At 43.1% G+C, this 24,504-nt stretch overlaps 1 protein-coding gene across 5 annotated transcripts in view; it reads left to right on the top strand.

Annotated features, from left to right (window-relative positions):
* Positions 1 to 249: 249 nt before the first annotated feature.
* The window catches only part of LOC149310375 (squalene synthase-like), a 29,977-nt gene continuing 5,722 nt past the window's right edge, over positions 250 to 24,504 (top strand). Inside the window, exons 1-7 of one of the 5 annotated variants that reach the window (XM_089528809.1) lie at positions 254 to 493; positions 1,667 to 1,789; positions 9,879 to 9,976; positions 16,775 to 16,958; positions 17,190 to 17,318; positions 21,619 to 21,810; positions 23,761 to 23,937. In XM_089528809.1, the coding sequence (XP_089384935.1) occupies positions 1,688 to 1,789; positions 9,879 to 9,976; positions 16,775 to 16,958; positions 17,190 to 17,318; positions 21,619 to 21,810; positions 23,761 to 23,937 (882 nt within the window). In that variant the 5' untranslated portion in view covers positions 254 to 493; positions 1,667 to 1,687. Of the gene's footprint in view, positions 494 to 1,666; positions 1,790 to 5,470; positions 9,977 to 16,774; positions 16,959 to 17,189; positions 17,319 to 21,618; positions 21,811 to 23,760; positions 23,938 to 24,504 lie in introns of those variants that run through there. The other 4 variants (XM_089528810.1, XM_089528808.1, XM_089528811.1 and 1 more) reach the window with 4 other exon arrangements.

The following is a 24,504-nucleotide window of genomic DNA, read 5'->3' on the forward strand; positions in this document are numbered from 1 at the left end:
CATTCTACTAATCCGAAGATTCCATAAGATGGAACCGTGGCAGTTAAAGCGGTATCAAACTGAGTCAATTCTGCAGTGCGGAATATTATAGGATGAAAAGATTCTGGGGCAAACAATGGCCAATAAAAGGGGCTCGGCGCCTTTAAGAAACCCGGCGCCCTCGTCGCTTCTGAGTGGTTTGACTCCGCCCCCGGGCTCCGGCGAGCCAATCACGGAGCACCGAGCGTCCGTCACCCCAGCCTCGAAACGTCCTCATTGGCCGCTGTCTTCCTGGTGCGAGCCCCGCGCGGCCAGCAAGGCCCTCCTATCAGGCTCCCGAGGCAGGTGCGCCGGGCGCTGATTGGCTGCTGCTAGGTGACGTTGGTTTCCAAGGTGGGACTGCAACAGAACGGAGAGGGGAGGGAAATAGAGGATGATGATGATGCCTTAGGTTGGCTGCTGAGCATTTCGAGGCAGAGACGCAGCTGGAGAGGCAGAAGGGAAGGAGCCCCAGGTAGCATCGAGGGAGCGAGGGAAGGGGGAATGGGCATATAGGGGCCTCTGGGGTAGAGGAGATAGAGAGACTGCATACAGGGCATGTGTCTGAATGGGTATGCCTGTATATATGTGTGTGTGCGTACATATGTGTGTATATATAAATGTATATATGGGTGTGTGTGTATGTATACATAAATGTGTGTATATATATACGTGCATGTGTATATGTATCTATGTGTGTATCTATTTGTGTACAGTATATACCTATGTCTGTGTGTATATATATATATATGTGTATGTGTGTTTATATATATGTTTATGTGTGAGTGTATATGTTTGTGTATACATATATGTGTGTATGTATGTGTGTACACATGAGTGTATGTGTGTATATACATGTTTATACGTGTGTATGTATGTATGTGTATATGTATATATATGTGTGTATGTATGTCTGCCTGTGTGAATATATATGTGCGTATATATACATATGTTGTTGTTAGCTGTCGTGAGGTTGACTTTGACTCATGGCAACCCCATGACTAAGATTAATGTATGTATATATGTGTATATAGATATATGTATATATGTGCATGGGTGTGTGTGTATGTATATATTTTGTTGCATGCCTTCAGAACATTTTCAACTTATGGTGACCCTAAGGTGTAGAGTTTTCGTGGCAAGATTTGTTCAGGGGAGGTTTGCCATGGCCTTCCCCTGAGGCTGAGAGAGTGTGATCACCCTTGGCTGAGCAGGGATCGAATCCTGGTCTCCAGTCACAGTCCAATGCTCAAACTACTATGCCACACTGGCTCACACACCCACACCCCAATTACCAAAATATATCCATATATATTGGCTCCTTTATATGTATATCGACACACATACATATCTATGCATTGGGGAGCCAACATGGTATAATGGTTCGAACACTGGGCCAGGCTTCAATTCCCAGCTCAGCACTGGGAATCCACTGGGTGGCCACTCTCTCGGCCTCAGAGGAAGGCAACCTCCTCTGAACACATCTTGCCAAGGAAACCTCTTAAAGGGGTCACCTTAAGTAGGAAACAACTTGGAGGGACACAACAAAAGAGGTAATTGGTATCTAGGTAGGTAATTTGGGGAAGGGGTGATCGTGTTCTTTCCCCCCTCATTGGACTGAATCACATGGCTGCTTTTTCCTCCCCAGTACACCCCAAATTTTCCAGCGATGGAGCTGTTGAAGAAATGGCTGGGTCACCCTGAGGAGCTCTACAACTTGGTGCGGTTCAAGATGGGAGGTTACAAGACTGTGATGCCCAAGATGGACCAGGTAAGTTGGTGCGCCTCTGTGTCGACTGGGCACCTCTTCTGCTCTGTTTTTAGTTTGGTTGCTGACAGTCTTTTTTTATAGGCTTTACGCAGGTTTGTTATTCACACAACTATGTGTTGTTGTTCTTGTTGTATAACCTCACGGGAGTCTGGAAACCTGCATCTCAGAAAAAATGCACTTTGCACATGTTCAGATGATCAGTGGAATCAACCTGAGTGGCCTGAATAGCTGTTTTTGTGTGTCTGTGTTGGGGGGGGGGGAATGTGCTGGTAGTGTTAACTCACCACTCACCTCTCCCTTTTTCACTCTGTGTGTGTGTGTGTTTGTGTCTTCAAGTTGCCTGTCATCTTATGGTGACCCCATGAACTTCTTGGGCAAAGAGTACCTAGAGGTGGTTTTGTCAGTTCCTTTCTGTGAAATAAACCACCTGAGGCATATTTCAGAGGAGGGTAAAGGCAAACCACTTCTGAGTTTTCCTTGTCTAAGAAAACCCTCTGAAAGTCATAGGATTGCCCAAAGCGAACTTGGTATGCACATAGACACACACACACACACACACACACACAATGGATTTTAAACCCAAAAAGCCGTTCTGGACTTGCTAGCTCCTGACGCTTCATAAGAATTGTGTTTTACTTTGTTCACTGCCCACCCACCAACATCACATGCTGTAAATGATCTTCTGTCCTCTGAGCAGATAATTTTAACACATCTTGCTGTGTTTTGCATGCATTGCCTTTGAAAGACTATGCTCTCCCAAAAGAAAAAGAAGAAACAGCAACCTTGAAATACAGAAGTTACTTAAGGGTCCAGGTACTTTGGGAACCAGGGTTGAATCTTCCTTGACCCTGGTGCCTTCCAGCTTTGTTGAACTACAACCTCCATCATTCTAGCCAGCATGACTATTGGGAAATTGTAGGCCAATCTGTTACGAGGGGACCGGGTTGTATCATCATCATCATCATCATCTCCACAATTCACTATATCTTGTATTTCTCTGGTTTGTATTATTGGTCTCTCACCTGTCAGCCTCCTGGAGTGACTTGGGATGTAGCCACACTGCAGAATTAAAGCAGTTAACTGCCATGACTCTATCCTACAGAAACTTGGGATTTGTAATTTGAATTTAATAGGCTTTAAAAGTGGAGGAAGCAAGCGAAGAAATTGTGGTTCACAAGCCAAGGGTGTGTGGTGAATTGCGTTGGCACATTGTTTTTAGGCAAACCACATGCCTGTCTTAGCCTGTGCATTGCACTTGTTTCTTATCAGGAGCAACAGCAACCTCCTCCACCCTGTTGACTCCTGGATTTCTTGGGCTCCAATTTCCAAAGACTGAGCTGACTGTGGATGATGGGAGTCACAGTTTGACACATATGTGTCAAAATTAGCTTAGCTTACTTGCTATTCACCACTATGATCTTTGGAATAGCGGTATATAAATAAAAAACAAAAAAAAATGTGGGGCATGAGGTTCAAAGAAGCTGTGTTTGATCTTAGCCTGGTTCCCAAAGTGTATGTCCTCATATGTATTTGTCTACTTCAAGCCTGTTCTTTAAGGCCATAGCCTTTCCACGGTGGAGTATTCAAAATATAGGATTTAGGGTGTGTTAAAATAATCCATTCAGACTGCAGGACACAGCTTAATGAATGTGATGCGGTGAGGGAAAAAGACAGGGATGTGGTGTTGCAAGTGGAATATTTTACCTTATAGAAAGTTGAATAAAATTCAGCATGTTGAAATGTCAGAGGCTGGCCATTTTTTCAATGAAAAATACTGATGAGTGCTCTGAGACAACGGGTTGGTAGCATGTTCCCGGATTAAGAGATGTGAAGATTCCAAAGGTCATTTGAGCATGTGCAAAGTGCTTTTTTAAAAGCTGAGGTTAAAATTGCCACACGGGCAGGGAGGTTGTGTCTAGGCCAGCAGAAGCTCAAAGACCCAAACAGCACCTGCCAATAAATGCTGAAGTGCATCATTTCAGATGTATTGAAGTGCATATGCAATTCCCCCTCAAATGTGCCACTGTAAATCATTTATTTCTATATTATTCTACAAGAATTTAAGAGGCAATTCCATCTGTTCCATTTAGAATGCAAAGTTGCAGTTACTTAGTGTAGCATGATCATTACTTAATACAGATTACACATAGCAATACAAAGTTTATTCTGATCTAGATCTCTCATTATTTCTCATGATACTTATCTTTTTACCATGGTCTAATTACTAGATGCTGTTTGTCAAAGGAACAAATTACATCAGCCAGCTGGTTTTGAAATTTTACTTTTGTGAAGCAAGCATTGAGCAACACTGAACTATCACCAGAATGTTGTATTTCCAAAATGGGGGGACAAACTATATTTATGGCAAACCTGGCAGAAACCTATTCTGAAACCTGATCGCAACCCATTGCCCAATGAGCATTGTTGGCTTGTTCACAATCTCTTCCTCCTCACTGATATCTCAAGAAACATGCGGATGACTTGACTTTAAGCTGGAGCTTGGGGAAATTATTTTTGGATTGCCTCTTTGAGAATCTCGCAGCCAGAAAGGGCAGTTGCCATGCTAGCTGAAGGATTTGGGGAGTTACAATAATTTATATATATATATATATATATATATATATATATATATACACACACACACACACACACACATATATATATACACACACATATTCAAAACTGCATTCAGAGTAAAAGTCCACTTTCTCTCCACTGCCTGCTTTTTGCAGCATCTTTCTTGAAGAGATCTGAAAATCTCAAAAGTGCGCACACAATTCTCAAGCCTTTTTAGTTGACCTAATGCCAGTGTAGTTTTGTAGTTTGAGCTTTGAACTATGACTCTGGAGTCCAGGGTTCAAATCCCCACTCAGCCGTGGAAACCTACTGATTTACCTTGGACAAGTCACATGCTCTCAGCCGCAGGGGAAGGCATTGACAAACCTCTAAACAAATCTTGCCAAGAAACCCCATCATTGGTTTGCCTTAGGGTTGCCATAGTTCAGAAACAATTTGAAGGCACACAACAACAACAGATGCAGGGATTATTAACCCAGTATACATTTGGGAGTATTTCTGTTTATGGTACAAATTGGGCAATATGTCTATCCTTGGGACAAATGGTTTTATTCTTCATCTTAAAAAAAAGCCTGCTGAAGTGCTAGGTCCTAGAGATGCAGCGAGAAATTGGTTTGAGATATTTTTCTTTTCAAAACAGCAATTCTCTTGTGCCCATTTGGGGCAGAGATTGAATTTGCCTTCTACACAAAGTGACTAATCCTTCCTCTCAAAAACCATGATCAAGTTTGCTGGCCTCCCAAGCTGCCTTTATCCCAGTAGGGAAAACTTGTGGGATTTAAAACAAAAAACAGCTACATTGTGATGGTGATGGAAGGGACAAATTCAGTGTCTTCTTTATTCTTCATCATAAAGGGCAAATGGGGAGAGGATGTTGTTGCAGTTTTTCCTCTTCCTCTTCAACACAGAAAGGGTTTACTCAGAAGTATGTAGTAGTAGTAGTAGTAGTAATAATAATAATAATAATAATAATAATAATAATAATTTTATAATAAATTTTATTGAATATTAAAAACATACACTCAAAACATGTATACACCATTCCTTCATTATTATTATTATTCTTTATTCTTATATACCGCTATTCCTTATTCAATATCATAGCGGTGTACATGTTAAAAAACATCAATAAAACAGTAGAAAACAGTATTAAAACATCAAATCGATATCTAAAACCACATAATAAAATATCAGTGCTCCCAATATTCCAAATCAATAAAACAATAATAAAACAGACACCAAACTCATTGGGGGAAAGCTTGGAGGAAGAGGAAAGTTTTTAGCATCCTCTTAAATCCTTCAAGGGAGGTGACTGTGCGGAGCTCGTCGGGCAGGATATTCCATAATCTAGGGGCTGAGGTAGAAAATGCCCTCTGGGTTGCACTATAATGTGCACCCGGAATAGACAAAAGATGTTTCCCGCCCGACCTTCATCAAGTTATCACCATTACAAATACAGTTACATCGGTTAAGCATTAAAATTTAATGATTTAATAATAATAATAATAATAATAATAATAATAATAATTTTCCTTGCGCCTCTCTGTACCCATCCATATTAATTATTTTCCTTCCTGGGACACAAGGTTTAAATCACATGGCCCTCCAAATGTTATTGCACTTCCCAGCAAGCCTTACCATTGGGTATAATGTTGGGATTGCTGATATTTACAGGCCAACTTCATCTGGAAGGCTTCACAAGTCAACAGAAAATCTCATCTCCATGTGTGGACATTAATTCAGTTTACATTGCTTTAACTGTCATGGCTCAGTGCTACAGAATTCTGGGATATGAAGATTTTTGAGATACTTAGCCTTCTCTGTCAGGGACCTCTGGTGTCCCAACAAACTAGAAATCCCAGGATTCCATAGGAGGGAGCCATGACAAAGTGGTGTCAAACTGCATTAGTTCTGCAGTGTGGCAGTAGCCCCAGGTTGATATCATACCAGGTTCCTTGAGGCATTGTGGATAATTTAAATTGGCAGGTGGTTTCTGAGCCCTCCTTCCTTTCTCATGCCTTGCAAGTAAGGGCACACCTGTATATAATTTATTGAGTAGATTATGAATCCTGGGGGTATGTAGAAGCCAAGAAAGGGCTCAGATTTCTATCCCTTTAGAATTCTTCCCTCCTCAGCCAAACAATACACTTTTCCTGCTTGTTTTCTATGCTGCTGGATCCCTGGCATGTTTACTTCAAAGTAAGCATGGAGAGGGATTGGAGTACAATGAGAAGTTTATTTGGAAAGGAAAAAGTTATATTTGGAGAGTGGGAAGATAAGAGTACATCCACATTACTCAATTGTAGCACTTTGATTCCACTTGGATCCTATGGCATCCTGGAGTTTAGGCAGAAGTATTTATAATTCTCAGCCAGAGAGCTTCTCTGTACCCAACGCCAGACCCCAGAATTCCATAGTATTGTTTGTATTTTTAGATAATACTGTATTTGTATTTTATATTGTTGATCTACAGTTGTTGTGTGTGCCTTTCAGTCGTTTCTGACTTACATTGACCCTTAAATCCATCATGGGGTTTTCTTGGCAAGATTTGTAAGAGGGAGTTTTGCCATTGCCTTCCCATGAGGCTGAGAGCATGTGACTTACCCTAGGTCACCCAGTGAGTTTCAGAGCCAAGCAGTAAATTGAACCCTAGTCTCCAGAGTTGCAGTCCAACACTCAAACCACTATGTCACACTAGCTGTTCTATAACTACAATATAGATACTCCTGAAAATGAAGGCAACCATTTTTAAAAATATAAAGGAGCCCTGATGCAACTTTTGAGACTTACTGAGAAAAATAAATTTCTAGGGTAAGCCAGTCCAGATCATCGTATTCATGAATCTACAAAAGCTTATGCTAGTAATTTCTTTCAGTCTCAAATGTGCTGCAGGATTCCTTTGTATCTTTTTAGGCTGAAACAGACTAATACAGCTACTGTGTCTTTGAATACTATGGAAGATACTAGAATGGTTATGCTAAACCATTCTCAGGGTTTGTGACTAATGTTAGAAATGTCATCTTTATGACTAATGTTACCATTGCCATCTCTCTATCCCATTTCTTTCTGATTCCACCACTAATAATAAATAATAATAATGTTTATTTATATACCGCTTTTCCAAATTAGATCAAAGCGGTGTACAACAAGAAGTATAATACAAAGTCAAAATAAAACATAACAGGCTTCTCTACCCCTCAAGATGGTGGTCGGAAGGAGGGCCCTTAGTCTTTCAGGCCAGGCCTCTGTTCACAACTGTTCACATAAACCTGAGGATCAAATACTGTACCCCAGGGTGGGAATCCTGCATCCTTTCAGATGCTGTGGGAGTGCAAATCCCAGCAGCCTTAGCTAGCATACCTGGTGGTGCAGTGGTTAAATGCTGGTACTGCAGCCACAACATTGTAAATTCGATCTTGGAGGAGGGCTCCAAGGTCTACTTAGCCATCCATCCTTTTGTAGGTGTGCAGAATGAGTACGCAGCTTGTTGGGGCAATTGGCTTACACATTGTAAGCCACTTAGGGAGTGTTAGTTCACTGGTAAAAGCGGTATAGAAATGTACTTGCTGTTGCTGTAATGTTGAAGAATGCTGATGGTCTGCATGATTCCAATCTCGCTGTCTGTACCTCGGAGGAAGTGGGTTGTAATCCATGGAAATTCCTGCTAAAATAATTTGGTTAATCTTTAAAGCATACCCTCCAACACTGGACAGATGAAAACTGGGACATGGATGGATGAGCAACGTCAGAGTGTGGTCAAGATGGCAAAAGTTAATAATGAGGAAGAACAGACAAGCTAGGAGAAGCTGCAGCCGTTTGCTTTTGGCTGAGTCTACAGGGCAAGATTGAGTCCCTTCCTGTCTTCTGTACCTGCCATTGAGTTCATTTAATGCAAACTACTTTTGCACTTTGAGCTCATTTTGAAGCCATTGGATTGAGGATAAAAGGGAAAGGTGGGAGAAGGAGAGAGAAAGTGGGACATGTTAAAAGGAGCTGAGAAAGTGGGGTGACAGAGGATCCACTGGGGCTGAAGCTCTCCCTCAAAGCCAGTCTGCATGTTGTCTTGAGAGGTCATGGAGAGAAAGAAGGCTGGACAGGTTTCCCAGCCCCTAACAAACTGGGAATAGTAGCCTCTTCTTTTTGACTGCCTTACCCAGAATCCCCACCTGACCGTGGCCATGGGGCACATTCTGGGAGTGGGCTTCCAAAAAGAACTTTCCTTTTGCTTTGTATTAAAAGTGAAAAGAGAAGCCATGAGTTTACAACCCACCTCCTTCCTCCCCCAGACTGGTTTTTTTTTTAGGGGGGGGTAAGAGTTCAAAGCCATAGCTGTGTAGTCTGGAAAATCAATATGCAAAGGCATCTGGTAGCGCCTTGGAGGCTAACTGGAAGAAAGAAGAGGCCCCCCATTCCACCCAGGGAGACCAGAGGACAAGGCACTGCAAAGGAGGACAAGGCACTGCAAATGTAGGACATTCAAGAAAAATGTAGGATATGACCAAAGAAATGCTTAAAAAATCCCACTCATACAAATATATATTCATGCTTCTTAGTCTTGCTTAAAATGGAGGCTGTTTTGGAATTTCTCCTGAACAGAAGGCTGAATTGTAGGATATGTCCTGGAAAAGATGGTGGTCACCCTGATTCCAGCCCATGCATCTGAGGAAGTAGGCTCAAGTCCAGTTGGGAAAGACCCCAAGGGCCATGCAGGAACTCCCCATCAAAGCACTCCCAAGAGATGGCCATCCAGCCTCTGTTTAAAACCTCCCACCACTCTCCATCCAACCCTCCCTTAGCAGATAGATCCCTTCGCAGGCCGATTGGACAGACTAACAAGAATCCAGCAACAAAGAAAGGTACTACTCCACTATCCCTTCGCAGCCTGAGTTTGCAGACCGATGGCTCTCGCGGTCTCTTCCCACTCTCTGGCTGTAAGAGCCTAAAGCTACTTGCAAGGTCTGCTTAGAGGCTGGTTTTCCAGACTAACAGGGCTGTGTCTTTGAACCCAAGGCAGATCCCTTGGCAGAGGCTGGCTTTGGACTCCTTCCATTTTGGAGGCCTGCTCTTCCTCCCTTTCCCCAAACCTGGCCCTTGGAGGGTTAACTCTCTCCTCTCTCTCTCTCTCTCCTTGGGCGCTGGAGGCGTCGCCAGGCCTTGGCCAAGGGAAGCGCCCTGGAAGAGAAGGGCAGGGGGCCCTTGCTGGCTGGCTCTCTCTGCCTGGCTGGAGGGTGGCGGTGGGGGTCCCCTTCCCTCCCTCGCTCCCAGCCTAGCCCTCCGGAGCGCTGCTGCCTGCTCCATGGCCCACAGCTCCAAGGCGGCGGGGGCTCTCTGGAAGCGGACCCTGGGCCTCTCTCCCAGCCGAGGAGGAGGAGGAGGAGGAGGGCGGCTGGGGCCCGGGCGGCTCCAGGCAGCCCCTCCGCCCTCCAGGCCCCGCTTCCTGGCCTCCCCCCGGGGCTGGCTGCCTCCTCCTCCTCCTGCTGCTGCCTCTTCTCCTCCTCTGCTCTGCCTCCAGGACTCGCTCAGCGCCAGCCTGCGCCTCTGCTACCTCCACCTCAACCAGACCAGCCGCAGCTTCGCCGCCGTCATCCAGGCCCTGGACGGGGAGCTCCGGTGAGTCGGGGGGGGGACTCGGGGGGAGGAGAGACTGCAACGCCCAGCATTCTGCGGGGAGCAGGACTCCAAGCTCTCCCTCCCAGCTGGCTCCACAGGCAGTGAGTGGCTTCTTGTCTTCCTCCGCCCACTTTCGGAGTGCGGATCCCAGCATCCCAGCAGGCTCCAACATCCTCCGCCCAGTTTTGGATTGCAGCTCCCAGCATCCTGCCATTAGCTTACATTGAGTCCACACCCAGCCTTCCCTGTCTGGCTGCTTATGCTCCGGAAAGTATCTATCTTAGGGCCTGCACTCAGGCCTCCTCTGCCCAATTTTGGAGTGCAACTCCCAGCATCCTGTGGGGAGCACGCCTAAGAGTCCCTCCTCCTGGCCCCACCAATTGTTCTCCACAAATAGTGGTTCTTGTCTTAGGCACTACATTTCCCAGCATGCTTCAGAATGCCCCCCTGCCCAGTTTTGGACTGCATCTCCCTGCATCCTGGGGCTTCTTTTTGTACTGTAATGCCCAGCATTGTGAGAAGCACAACTCGAGGCCTCGTCCCCTTGCCCTGTCTGTCTACTTGTGCTTCCAAAGTAGTAGTTCTTTTTGGGGGTGACTGCACGTCCCAGCAGGCTTCAGAATCTCCTCCGCCCAGTTTTGGATTGTAACTCCTAGCATCCCATGGCGAGCATACTCCAAGTCTCCAAAAGTCTTGAAAAGTTACCATTCCCTTTTGCACTACAGTTCCTAGCATCCTTGAACTCTCCCTTTATCAGTTGTGGTCCTGATCTTGTTCCTTGGTGGACTACAGCTCTCAAAATCCCCTGGCAAGCACACCTGGGATTTCCCCTTTAACTTTTGTTTTTGACCACACTTCCCAGCATCCCCCCCCACCCAGTGTTATCATTCTGAGCTACAGCCCCCAGAATGCCCTCTTCTAACTAGTTGAAATGCAAGAGTTAACATTTCTTTTGGACTACACTTCCCAGCATTCTTGAAAAAACATATCAGTTGTAGTCCTAATGTTGTGGCCCTTACGTTCCTTGGTGGAGGACTGCAGCTCTCAGAATCCCCTAGCCAGCACACCTTGGGATTCCCCTTGCCCTGCCGGTTTTTGTTCTTGTTTTGGACTGCACTTCCCAGCATGCCTGAGAATTCCCCACCCACCCAGTGCTTCAGTTTGGGCTGCAGCCCCCACAATGCCCTCTTCTAGACAGTTCAAGTGCAAAGCTTATTTGGACTACAGTGCCCAGCATCCTTGAACTCCCCCTAGATCAGTTGCAGTTCTAATGTCATTCCTTGGTGGACTACAACTCTCAGAATCCCCTGGCAAGCACACCTTGGGATCCCCCATCCCTGCCCTGCCAGTTACTGTTCAACAGTTGTTCCTTTATTTTGGACTATTTGTTTTGGTTGACATGAATGCAATTAACAACTACATTTCCCAGCAAGCCTCAGAATTGTAATTTCAATGTTGTGCTCCATTTGGACTACAGCTCCCAGAATCCTCCTGCCACAGTTCCCCAGAGTCCCCTTCCCCAGCCATGTGTAGTACGAATGTTTTGTTTTACAGTTGGCCACCCACATTTGTGGTTTTGACTTTTGCGGTTTTGATTAATATGTTCTCTCTAGGAATCGCTAGGTCCTCCAGCGCAACTCTTGCCAGAGGTTGACCATAGAGTTGTACCTAGAGAAAACACTTCTCTAGACACTTGTAGGTCCTCCAGCACAATTCAGTGATCAGCTTCTGGCTGGTGTTGAACATAGAGTTGCACTGGAGGAGCTAGAGATGCCTTCAGAGGTGTTCTCTTCCGTTATGAGAACAGTGTGTTTTATTTGCGGTTTTTCCACATTCGTGAGGGTCCTCCACCCCAAACCCAGTCAATGTGGAGGGCCCACTGTCTTCTATTCTATTCTATTCTATTTTATTTGCTTATTGTTTCTATCCCCTTTTTCTCCCGCATGGGGCCCAAAGCAACTTACGCTACACATTGAAACAAAATAGCTAAAAGAATGGGTAATAATAATTATTATTATTATTATTATTGCTTTCCTGCCTCTCCTCAAGGCTGGAGGGTGGGGTACAACTTGTTAAAATACGAAACACAATTAAAAACACATTACAATTTAAATACATGAAACAAGGATCCATGTTGAAAAATGTTAATAATAACAGAAAAATATATCAATCTATTTTATGATAAGTGACTACCATCGCGTCTTTCATACTTTTGTTTTCATTGCCTGGAGGGTAGGAAGAGATTAGACTTGTTAGTAAGCAAAATACAGGCTTTTAGCACTATGATTCTCCCAGTGTCGTCAGACTGCAGCTCCCATTAGGCATAGCCAGTATGACGGGTGCTGCAGTCCTAACACCTTCTAGACCAGGGGTAGGCAATTGTTGAGGGCTAGGAGGCTGAGAGCCAGCGTGGCATCGTGGTTTGAGTGTTGGACTATGGCTCTGGAGACCAGGGTTCGATTCCCAGCAAAGCCATGAAATCCACTGGGAGACCTTGGGCAAGTCACACACTCTCAACCTCGGGGGAAGACAGTGGCACACCTCTGAACAAATCTTGCTAAGAAAACACCATGATAGGTTGCCATAAGTCAGAAACAACCTAAAATCACACAACAACAACAACAACTTTTAAAGAGAGCATTTGGGGATACTTGGGAGCAAAAGAAATGTTTGTAACCTACAGGGGCTACAAAAGCAGCCCTTTAAGATATATACAGTGGTCGCCTTGGTACTCTCTGGGGTTTGTTCCAGGACACCCCCCCCCCCCCCCATGAATACCAAAAACCATGGATGATCAAGTTCCATTATATACGGTGGCATAGGGAAATGGTGGCCTTTATATAAAATGTCAAAATCAAGGTTTGTGTTGGGAATTTATATCATTTCTGAATATTTTCAAGCCGTGGATGGTGGCATCCATGGATAAAAAAAAAATACAGAGTTGGATACAGAAATAAATTGATAATAATGTCCTCCTGGGGATTACAGAAACGGTCCATGGGCCACCCCTATCTAGAAAAAATCAGTTTTTAAAAACTGAAATGTCAAAACAATGAGGGATAATTTTAAACCAGTCTAAAAATCTATAGCAATATTACCATTTAAATTTTGAACAATGTAAGAACGAATTGTTTAAAATCTGTGCAGATTTGTGCCAAATTCTTAGACACTCTTCCCAAAGGCTTTGATAAAAAGCCACGTTTTAACCGGCGCTTGAAAGAAGACAGTGTCTGTGCCATTTGGGCCTTCAAGGGGAAGGCATGCCACAACCAGGGTGCCACAGCCAAGAAGGCCTTCTTCCATGCCCTGGTGCTATCTTTCCCCAATGTCTTTTTAAAATGTGTCTGTATTGCTATTTGCCACCTTGAATGGGTGCCAAAGGGCAGCGTTTAAATATTTAAAACAAAAGTAGATAAAATGAAATTAAAGGTCCTAGAAACAAGGCTTGGGAGCCAGCGTGGTGCAGTGGTTTGAGCATTGAACTAGGGCACTGGGGGATCAGGATTCAAATCCTGTCTTGGATAAGAAACCACACTTTCTCAGCTTCAGAGGATGGCAATGGCAACCCTCCTCTGAGAAAACTTGCCAAGAAAACCCCCAAAGCTTTAACAGTTGCCATAAGTCAGAGAGGACTTGGAAGGCACACAACAAGTACAAGGCTCAGGCAGGATTTGTGGATGTTGAGCAGTTCAAAGGGATTATTTCTCTTGCTAGTTTGCTAATCTTGTTAAATTGAAGCCAAAAAGTTGCCACTCTGTGTAGCCTAGGGCTGAGCTGGCCAGAATCCTAGTACCAGAAAGCAAGTATTATCAGGGCTTAAATACTAGCCTGCCATATTAGTGCTGCTTAATAAGATACATTATTATCACACCATGATCTCCTGAAAGGTATCAAGAAAAGAGACAGACACGGAGAGATAGCAGAGGTAGGGTGGTATAATGGCTACAGCACTGGCCTGAGATTTGGGAGATTTTAGTTACTAATTCAACTTGATATGTCATCTTAGACTTAATTGTTTATTGAATTTATACCCTACCTTTCTCCTGGGATGGGATCCAAGGCTTATTTTGCAAAAGTTAAGTATATTTAAAATCAGAGTATTATTTTTTAAAAATAAAAATAACTCATGGTTAAAAACAGTTTAAAAGACATTCAAAGCATAATTGCTTGGGGGAAAAGAAAAATACTGTGCACCATTTCGCTGCTACTGTGTGTGTGTGTGTGGTGGGCCTTCAAGTATTTGTGACTTACGGAGACCCTAAGCATAGTTATCGTTTTCTGTGGTGGAGAGAGTGTGACTTGCCCAAGATCACCCAGTGGGTTTTCAATGGCCGAGCAGGGATTCGAACCCTATTCTCCAGAGACCTAGTTCAATGCTCAAAGAACGTCACCATGCTGGCTCTCGCTAACTTTCATGTCAAAGGCCTACCTGATCAAAAAGGGCTTTATCTGATGGCAGAAGGGAGACCTCCTTTGGAAGGGAGTTCCACAGCCTTGGAGCAGCAATGGAGAAGACTGTCCCGCATGTGCTCACCAAATGTGCCAGTGAAGGTAATGGAAACAGTTAGCACATGTGCGCGTACACACACACACTGCTTGATCTACCTCATAGGATTGTTGTGATGATAATACTTCGAGGTGGAGAACCATGTATGTTGCTTTGAGCTCATTGGGAGGAAAGGCGAGATATGAATAACAAGTAAGTAGCTTATGCATTAAGAAGCTAACAACATGATGATGATGATGATGATGATGATGATGATGATGATAATATCCTGCCTCTCCCATGGATTGGATCAGGGAACAGCAACAAATCAGCATTGCACCACATAAATTAAAACATATCAATGAAAATATGCGAGAGTTTAAAAGAACAAATAAGACATACACATTTTAAAAAGAATCTACATTTAAAGTTAATCATCCAAACTAACAATTTAAAAAATCATCTGGATAAGCCTCTCAGAAGAGTAGTCCCCTTACAACTTACTATTATTATATTTATTTTTATAGTACTCCCCCCCCAAAAAAAATTGGGACTCAAACTGGCTTACAGTCTAAAAGCACAGTATAATTAAAAACTTACAAAAATGACAATTAGAATGGAATTAAACTATTGCAGTATTAAAATGGATCATTTGTTTAAAATAGAATGCAATTAAAAAGATAAAAACATTTAAAACCATACTCATTAATTTGAACCATGCACATTAATTTGTGTCCTGCTTCCCTCCCCCAACAAAATTATCAGAAGAGTAGTCCCTTTACAACTTGCTATTATTGTATTTATTTGTATCCTGCTTCCCCCCCCCCCCCCAAAGGGACTCAAAGCGGCTTATGGTCTAAAAGCACAGTACTATTAAAAACTTACAAAAGTGACAATTAAAATTTAATTAAATTATCTCAATATTTAAAACAGATCATTTGTTTTTTTTAAAAAGCATACAATTAAACAAACATAAAAGCAATTAAAAACAATCTTATTTTTTCCACAATTTGCTGAAGTTACTTGCTCCGAAATCCTTTTGTCTGCTATTTTGTGTTTGTGGATGAAGTTGCTTCTTCAATAGGCCTGTTGGTCAGTTGCCCATGTTGGCTTGCTTTGTACATACCAATTCTGTTTCCCTTCCTTACATCCATAAATGAGTGCCTTGTTGCATGTTGTTACGAAAGGGTTGCAGCATTATAAATGGAGCCCAAAATAGAAGAAATTGATAAAGTGGTACAGAAAATTGATTCAGTGAATGGTAGGAGGGTGGTTCACAAATCACAAGTTGCACTTGTTGCAACTCACCAGTTCAATCTCAGACTGAAAGATTATCTGGGACAAAACCTCTTCTAATGTTAGATCTCAGTGCAAAGGGTGGAACTTATCCAAGAGAAAGTGCCATCCAGGAGAGGGCCCTGCCCGATAGGAGTGGGCAATGTTCAGAGATCTGGGACCCACACATGACCCCTACCAAATGTCAGAGAGCTGCACCAACCCACTCTTCATTTCTCAGACACATCCTGCAGCAAGTCAAGACATCTCTTTCTGTGAAAGCCCTTGGGTCTTAATTTACATTTAACCATTCACATATTTACATGTGTAAATTTACAGTGCTATATAAAGAAAGCATAATAATAATAATAATAATAATAATAATGTTAACTCTTTTAGCCATTCACTTGTTCTGTGGCCTTCAAGTTGTTTTCGACTTAGAGCGACCCTAAGGTGATCCTATCATAGGGTTTTCTTGGCAAGATTTGTTCAAACAGGGTTTACCGTTGCCTTCCCCTGAAACTGAGAGCTTGTGACTTGCCCAAAGTCACCCAGTGGGTTTCATGGCTGAGCTGACAATTGAACCCCAGTCCCCAGAGTCATAATCCACCACTTGAACCCCTATGCCACCTTTTAGAGCTCTTTTAACTTGTTTGAATTGTTTATTATGTTTCTATCTTGTTTGAGATATTTATTGATTTTAATTTGGAATTATTTAAATTGTTTACATTCCTTGGTCTCTGTGAGGCCTTGAGATGTCACAATTAAAGACTGGGGAAAATATTGTGAGAAGTAAATAAATAAATGAAACTGGCTTCTTGTGCCTTCTAGGAAGGAAACAATTTCACTATATTTTTCTGACTGTCCTCAGCCTGAAGGTGGGATAGGAGGAAGGGTTCCCTTTCCCCCAAACTGGCAAACCTCTGAATTACACAAAGGTGGTTTTGCCAGTTCCTCCCTCTGAAATGTAGCCTACAGCACCTGGAATTCATTGGCATCCAAGTCACAAATGATCTTCTTTTCTCCTGTACACCTAGCCATGCAGTTTGCATCTTCTACTTAGTTCTCCGGGCTCTGGACACGGTGGAGGATGACATGACAATCAACCTGGAAACTAAGGTCCCCATGTTAGAGAATTTCCATTCCTACCTGTATCAGCCAGACTGGCGATTCATGGAGAGCAATGAGAAAGACAAGCAAGTGCTGGAGGATTTCCCAACGGTGAGCCATTGCTTCTTCCTTGGATCTTGATGCCTGTGTTTCTCACAGAGTTATATCCAATGCTCAAACTATTGTTCCATGCTGGGTCTCCATCCTGTAGTACCATAGGGTTATAATTTGCTTCTGACCGGTTTGGATTGTTAGAGAAAAGTGTCAGTAAGCTCCCCTAAACTATACATTTTGCCTTGGGCTTATTTTGGGATTTTGCCTATTTTTTTCTTGGTGTCTCAGATATCCTTGGAGTTCCGGAACCTGGCAAAGGTCTATCAGGATGTGATTGCTAACATTTGCCACAAGATGGGCCTTGGGATGGCTGAGTTCTTGGAGAAGAAGGTGGAGTCTGAGAAGGAGTGGGACAAGGTCAGTGGCTTCCCCCAGCAAATAATCTTCATGGTGATCATAAAGCATTGATCAGCCAAAATGGTGATTGTGTGATTAGAAAGCTTGCTGTGAAAAGCTGCCCATCCTAGCTTTGTGCTTCCAAGGCTGAACCTTTTTTGGGGGGAAAAAGCATAGAGAGGTATGGAGCATCTGTAGCTTAAGTCAGGTGTATCTGACAGATCATATGAATCTACCACAATCTAACAGTCGTCAGGGGAGAGTTTCTTTTTGGTCTCCCTACTTTCATGGGCACATTTAGTGGGGAGACAGGAGAAGGTCTTCTTGATATGTGCTCCCGGGATTGCCTCCCATGGGGATTTGGCCGGCTCCCTCTAATAACTGCTTTCACATGCAAGCCAGGACTGATCCAGGACATCAATCATGGAAGCCAGGTGGAGAGCATCTGGATAAAAATTAAAGGGCAGGGAAACAACAAGGATGTTATTGTGGGAGTCTACTACAGACCCCCAAGTCAGACTGGGGAATTGGATGATGTCTTTTAAGAACAGATGACCACACATTCAGAAAGGAGAGATGTAGTAGTGATGGGCGACTTCAACTATCCTGATATTTGCTGGAAGGCAAACTCAGCCAAATCCTCAAGTTCTAGCAAATTCCTCACTTGCCTTGGAGATAACTTCATTGTCCAAAAGGTGGAAGAGGCAACAAGGGGGTCAGCTGTTTTGGATCTGATCCTAACCAATAGGGATGACCTAGTTAATGGAGTGCAAGTGGTGGGATCCTTAGGTGGAAGTGACCATGTTCTCCTGGAGTTTGTTATACAATGGAAAGGAGAAGCCAGGCATAGTCAGACACGCATTCTAGACTTTAGGAAAGCCGATTTTAGTAAACTTAAATACTGAGTGTGATCCCATGGTCAACAATACTAAAAGAGAAGGGAGTTCAAGATGGATGGGAGTTTGTAAAAAGGGAGATACTGAAGGCACAATTTCAAACAGTTCCAGTGAGGAAGAAAAATGGGAGATGTCTCAAGAAACCAGGATGGATGACTAAAGAACTTTCAACTGAGCTAAAATTAAAAAGGGACATGTATAAGAAATGGGGAAATCACCAAAGAGGAATTCAAACAAATAGCGAGCCTGTGTAGAGATAAAGTCAGAAAAGCTAACGCGCAGCATGAGCTCAGGCTTGCTAGAGAGGTGAAGAACAACAAAAAGGGCTTTTTTGGATATGTCCGCAGCAAAAGGAAGAAGAAGGAAACGGTAGGGCCACTGCATGGAGAAGATGGCAAAATGCTAACAGAAGACAGAGAAAAGGCAGAATTACTCAACACCTTCTTTGCCTCAGTCTTCTCAGAAAAGGCAAAGGGAGCTCAACCTGAGGATAATGGAGCAGAGGACAGATTAGGGGAATTTCAGCACAGAATAAGTAAAGAGATAGTAGAGGAATACCTTGTTAATCTAAATGAATTAAAGTCTCCAGGACCAGATGAACTACATCCAAGGGTATTAAAAGAACTGGCAAATGTAATATCGGAGCCATTAGCAATAATCTTTGAGAACTCCTGGAAAACAGGAGAAATCCCAGCAGACTGGAGGAGGGCAAACGTTGTCCCCATCTTCAAAAAGGGGAAAAAAGAGGATCCCAACAATTATCGTCCAGTTAGTCTGACATCAATACCAGGAAAGATTCTGGAGCAGATCATTAAACAGAGAGTCTATGAACATCTAGAAAGCAATGCCATAATCACAAAAAGTCAACACGGGTTTCAGAGAACGAAGTCATGCCAGACAAACATTATCTCTTTCTTTGATAAAATTACCAGCTTGTTAGATGAAGGGAATGCTGTGGATATCGTATATCTTGATTTCAGTAAGGCCTTTGACAAAGTTCCCCACGATATTCTTGCAAACAAGCTTGTGAAATGTGGGCTAGACAAGGCAACTGTTACATGGATTTGTAATTGGTTGACTGACCGAACGCAAAGGGTGCTCAACAATGGCTCCTTTTCATCCTGGAGAGAAGTGACCAGTGGGGTCCCACAAGGCTCTGTCCTCGGGCCAGTTCTATTCAACATCTTTATCAATGACTTGGAAGACAAAATTGGGGGAATAGTTATCAAATATGGAAATGACACCAAAATAGGAGGAGTAGCTAATACTCCAGAGGACAGGATCAAGATTCAAAATGACCTGAACAGACTAGAAAACTGGGCCAAAGCTAACAAAATGAAATTCAACATGGAGAAATGTAAGGTACTGCACTTAGGGCGGAAAAATGAAAAGCACAGATATAGGATGGGGGACACCTGGCTGAATCAAACTACGTGTGAAAGGGATCTGGGAGTCCAAGTAGACCACAAGTTGAACATCAGTCAACAGTGTGATGTGGCAGCTAACAAGGCCAATGCGATTTTAGGCTGCATCAATAGAAATATAGTGTCTAGATCCAGGGAAGTAATAGTGCCACTCTATTCTGCTTTGGTCAGGCCCCACCTTGAATACTGTGTCCAGTTCTGGGCACCACAATTAAAAAAGGACATTGAGAAACTGGAGCGTGTCCAAAGGAGAGCGACTGAAATGGTGAAAGGTCTGGAAACCATGCCCTATGAGGAACGACTTAGGGAGCTGGGGATGTTTAGCCTGGAGAAGAGAAGGCTAAGAGGTGATATGATAGCCCGGTTTAAATATTTGAAGGGATGTCATATTGAGGAGGGAGCAAGCTTGTTTTCTGCTGCTCCAGAGACTAGGACCCAGAGCAATGGATGCAAGCTGCAGGAAAAGAGATTCCACCTCAACATTAGGAGGAACTTCCAGACAGTAAGGGCTGTTCGACAGTGGAACAAACTCCCTCGAAGTGTAGGGGAGTCTCCTTCCTTAGAGGTCTTCAAACAGAGGCTGGATGGCCATCTGTCGGGGTTGCTTTGATTGTGATTTCCTGCATGGCAGGGGGCTGGACTGGATGGCCCTTGTGGTCTCTTTCAACTCTACGATTCTATGATTTAAAGAGGCATTTAGTGATTAATTGGTTATGTGGAATCCTTTTAATGTGTGTGTGTGTGTGCTTTATATTTATTTTTAGTGTCATATTTTTATATTAGTTTGCATTTTTTAAAAAAATTGATGATGCTTCAATATGGTAAAACGTTTCATGGTGATTTTCTTAACCATCAGATTTATCTTGTTTTAGCCTTGGCATAAATTGCCTTGAAGCCTATGTCAGGAGAGAAGCAGGATTAAATAAATAAATGTAAATAAATAATTGGGCTGGCATTCTCAGGTAGGTGCAGATGGCTACTGTGCCCCTCCACCTGTTTTCTGACCATACACATTGCACATGGGAAAAACATGCCATCCCAAGGTTTATCAGCAGGGGGAGAGATTGCATTATAAACTGCCCTAGGTTCAGAAGAGAGAGTGCGTGTGTGTCAAAATATTCCAAAGCCAGCCTTCGTATGAAATGCGCTTTTCTATCTTCTCTCTTCCCCAGTTTAGTACAGATATGCCTGAGATAAGAAAGTAGATTTCTTCTTTGGCATTACTACTTTAACAGAAAATTTGGTACTGAAGGCAGAAATTCCATAGCTAGAATAAGGATAGGCTCCTGTGTCACAAAAAAGGAGAGTGGTTCCATACATTTCAGCAAGTTTTTTATTTGAAACTACAATGGACCTGAACAGACAGGCTAAAATAAAGTTGCTTTGGGTCACTTTGGAGGTATGCTGTTTAACTGTCATACACATCTTAAGAGGCCAGAAGCTGTGCCAAAGCTGCTCTCCAATCCTTAGGACTGGAGTGTGGCTTTAGCATGGCTTCCAGCCTCTTAAGATGCATGCATCATTTAAACAGCATAGCTGGCCCGAAACAGCTTTATTTTGGCCTGTCTGTTTGGGCCCAATGTGTACAAGTGATATGGAACAACATGATCAGGTCAGCTTTCAACAAGTAAATGAAAATATTTCTAACCTTCTAGAAATCACTTGAAGGCTTCTTCAAAAATATATCCAGTGTTGCCTTTTTCTTTCCTCAACCTCCACATAAACTTTGTTTTGATTTCCATTTTTTTTTCCTCCAGAGTTATTTTGCTGTGCTTCAGCTCAACAGAGTATGAGGAGGAAACTTGGGGCTGAATGGGTATAGAAAAGCCTTTTTAAAAATGAGCTTGTTGTCAGAAGTTTTGTTAAGTAAGCTATGCCTGTATAAAATGTGTCTCTCTCCTACATCTCCTGGGGGCGTGATGAAGAATTTTGCCATATGTTTGCTGGCTTTGTATCTGGCCCTAGAGTCACCCTTTCCTTGACATTTTTGATCTTCTCTAGTACTGTCACTACGTTGCTGGCCTGGTGGGGATCGGACTCTCCCAGCTCTTCTCTGCATCCCAACTGGAAGACCCTATTGTTGGTCAGGATATGGAGCTCGCCAATTCCATGGGGCTTTTCCTGCAGAAAACCAACATCATCCGGGATTATCTAGAAGACCAACTTGAGGGCAGAGAGTTTTGGCCCCGAGAGGTAAGGAAAATGCGGATAGAGCTGATAATAGGGAAGGAGGGCAAATGCTGTCACAGCCAGGAAAGGATCACAGCTGAGTGGTAGTTAGCATAGCTGAATGGTACATCTTGAGTTCACTCCCCACTATTCCTAGCCACTGGCTTGTTTCTTCTGTTCATTCAGAAACAACCATATTTATTTATTTATTTATTTAGGCATTTATAATGCCTTTAACACCCTGAATTTGGAAGTGAAGCAGGATCAGGCCTGGAGGGAAAGTCAGAAGAAAAATCTAAAGGAGAGGAGTCAAGATTGATAGCATGATTACATTCCTTAAATATTTCAAGAGCTGTCACCAGAGGAGGGAGCAGATTTGTTTTCTGCTGCTCCAGAGAGTAGGACTAGGTCTAATAGTTTTAGGTTGCTGGGGGGGGGGGGGGTAGATTTTGAGTGAACATTGGAAACTTCTTGATGATAAGAGTGGTTGGGCAATAGAACCAAGGAGCTAGAGTGGTGGTGGGATCTCATTCACTGGATGTCTTCAAAAAGAGGCTGGATTCGATGGCCTTGGGGCAATTTCTACCTCTATGATTCTACAAGATGGGACAGTGTTTTTCACATATGTCTCTCAGACTTAAAAGAAACCAATGTGAAGAGAGAATAGATTACAGCAGCTGGTGCAAAAGGGGATTTTTTGTTACGTCCATAGCATAAGGAAAAGCAAAGAAATGGTAGGGCCATTGCACGGAAAAGATAGCTAAATGCTAGCTGGACAGAGAAAAGGCAGAACCACTAGGTATTTAGTGCTCCTCCAGCACAATTCTGTGGTCAGTGTCTGGCAGATGTTGACCACAGAGTTGCACTGGAGGACCTAGAGATTCCTAGAGAGGTGCTCTCTCAGGTAAAAACAGTGTTTCTGTTATTTGCATTTTTTCCACATTCATGGTGGTTCTGTGCCTCTAACCCCACCAAATATGGAGGGGCAGGTGTAGTGTCTGCATCTAGGGAAGTAATAGTACCACTCTGTTCTGCTTTGGCAGACCTCACCTGGAATACTGTTCTAGTTCTGGGCATCAAAATTCAAGAGGGATTTTAACAAGCTCGAGTGTATCCAAAATGGTTAAAGGTCAAGAAATCATGCTCTGTGAAGAGTGGCTTAGGGAGCTGGATATGTCTAGCCTGGGGAAGAGAAAGTTAATGGATGACGTAATAGCCATGTTTAAATATTGGAAGGAATGTCATATTGAGGATGGAGGAAATTTGTTTTCTGTTAGGACATGGAGAAATGGTTTCAAACTACAGGAAAATATATTCAACCTAAATATTAGGAAGAACTTCCTGACAGTAAGAGCTGTTCTACAGTGGGAAATGCTTCCTTGGAATGTGGTGGAGTCTTCTTCTTTGGAAGTTTTCATTTAGGCGTTTGATGGCCATCTTTTTAAGCAGAGGTTGGATGGCCATCTTTTTGTAGTGCTTTGATTGTGTCTTCCTGCATGACAGAAGGTTTGGAGTGGATGGCCCTTGGGATCTCTTCCAACTCTGTGATTCTATGATTCCATGAAGGTACAGAACTACAGTTGGCCCTTCTTATACACAGATTTTTTTTACACGGATTCAAGCATCCACAGTTTGAAAATATTCAAAAAAATTATACATTTCAAATATCAAGCCTTGATTTTCCATTTTTTATAAGGGACATCATTTTGCTATGTCATTATATTTAATGGGACTTGAGCATCCACAGAATTTGTTATCCACGGGGGATCTTGGAACCAAACCCCAGCGTATAACAAGGGCCCACTGTACAACAAAACAAGGATTGCATCAAGAATGTACCCAAGTCAGAATGGCTGAATTCCTCAGTATCAGTGTCTTTTCAAGAGACAGGGTGGAGCAGGAAGCATCTAGGTGTGGCATTGCAACATCCCACCTTCTGCTTGATAGCTTTCCTAACCTTTTGGGTGTTCCCAGGTTTGGAGCAAGTACGCAAAGAAGATGTCAGATCTGGCCAAGCCTGAAAACATTGACAAAGCTGTGCAGTGTATGAATGAGCTCATTACTAATGCCTTGCATCATGTTCCTGATGTACTGACGTACTTGTCTCGACTGAAGAACCAAAGTGTGTTTAACTTCTGTGCCATCCCCCAGGTAGGTTGAATGGTTTCTGAAGGTCTCTATCGCTTGAGAGGGCATTTCGTAGGCGCAGTTGCAGCACTATGATTCCACTCTTAACTACCCAGGCATCCTTCTATAAAATCCTGGGGTTTGTAGTCTGTGGATCCACAGAATCTCTTGTCCAAAAATATAAACAACCCTGCAAATCTCAGAAATCCCTAAGATGAAACTGCAGCCATTAAAGTGGAATCATAGTACTACAATTGTGTAGTGTGAAACAATTTCCTAGGCACATTCTGAGGCAGATGGGCTGTCTCAGGCATCTCTAGTTAAAAGACAGCAGATGGTAAGAAACATCTGTTTCTGTGGAAAGCCGCTGTCAGTCCCTTGATGAGCCACACACAAGGTGCGGCTAATGGCAGGGAGGTGGGTAAAATAAGGGTGTTGCACCCCCAAATAACAACCCTGCTCTTTCCAATGAATTTATTATTCAGATTCTACATTTCTAGTCTTGCAGTGACTTACATTTTTAGTTGACCAATTAGCATCCAAAGAAAAGGGCACACAAAGGTACCGAGCAGATGTGAACACAGCAAAGAG

The sequence above is a fragment of the Sceloporus occidentalis genome, unplaced genomic scaffold (genome assembly GCF_023333645.1).
Source record: "Sceloporus occidentalis isolate IW3139 unplaced genomic scaffold, rSceOcc1.0.p SCAF_6, whole genome shotgun sequence".
Lineage (NCBI taxonomy): Eukaryota > Metazoa > Chordata > Lepidosauria > Squamata > Phrynosomatidae > Sceloporus > Sceloporus occidentalis.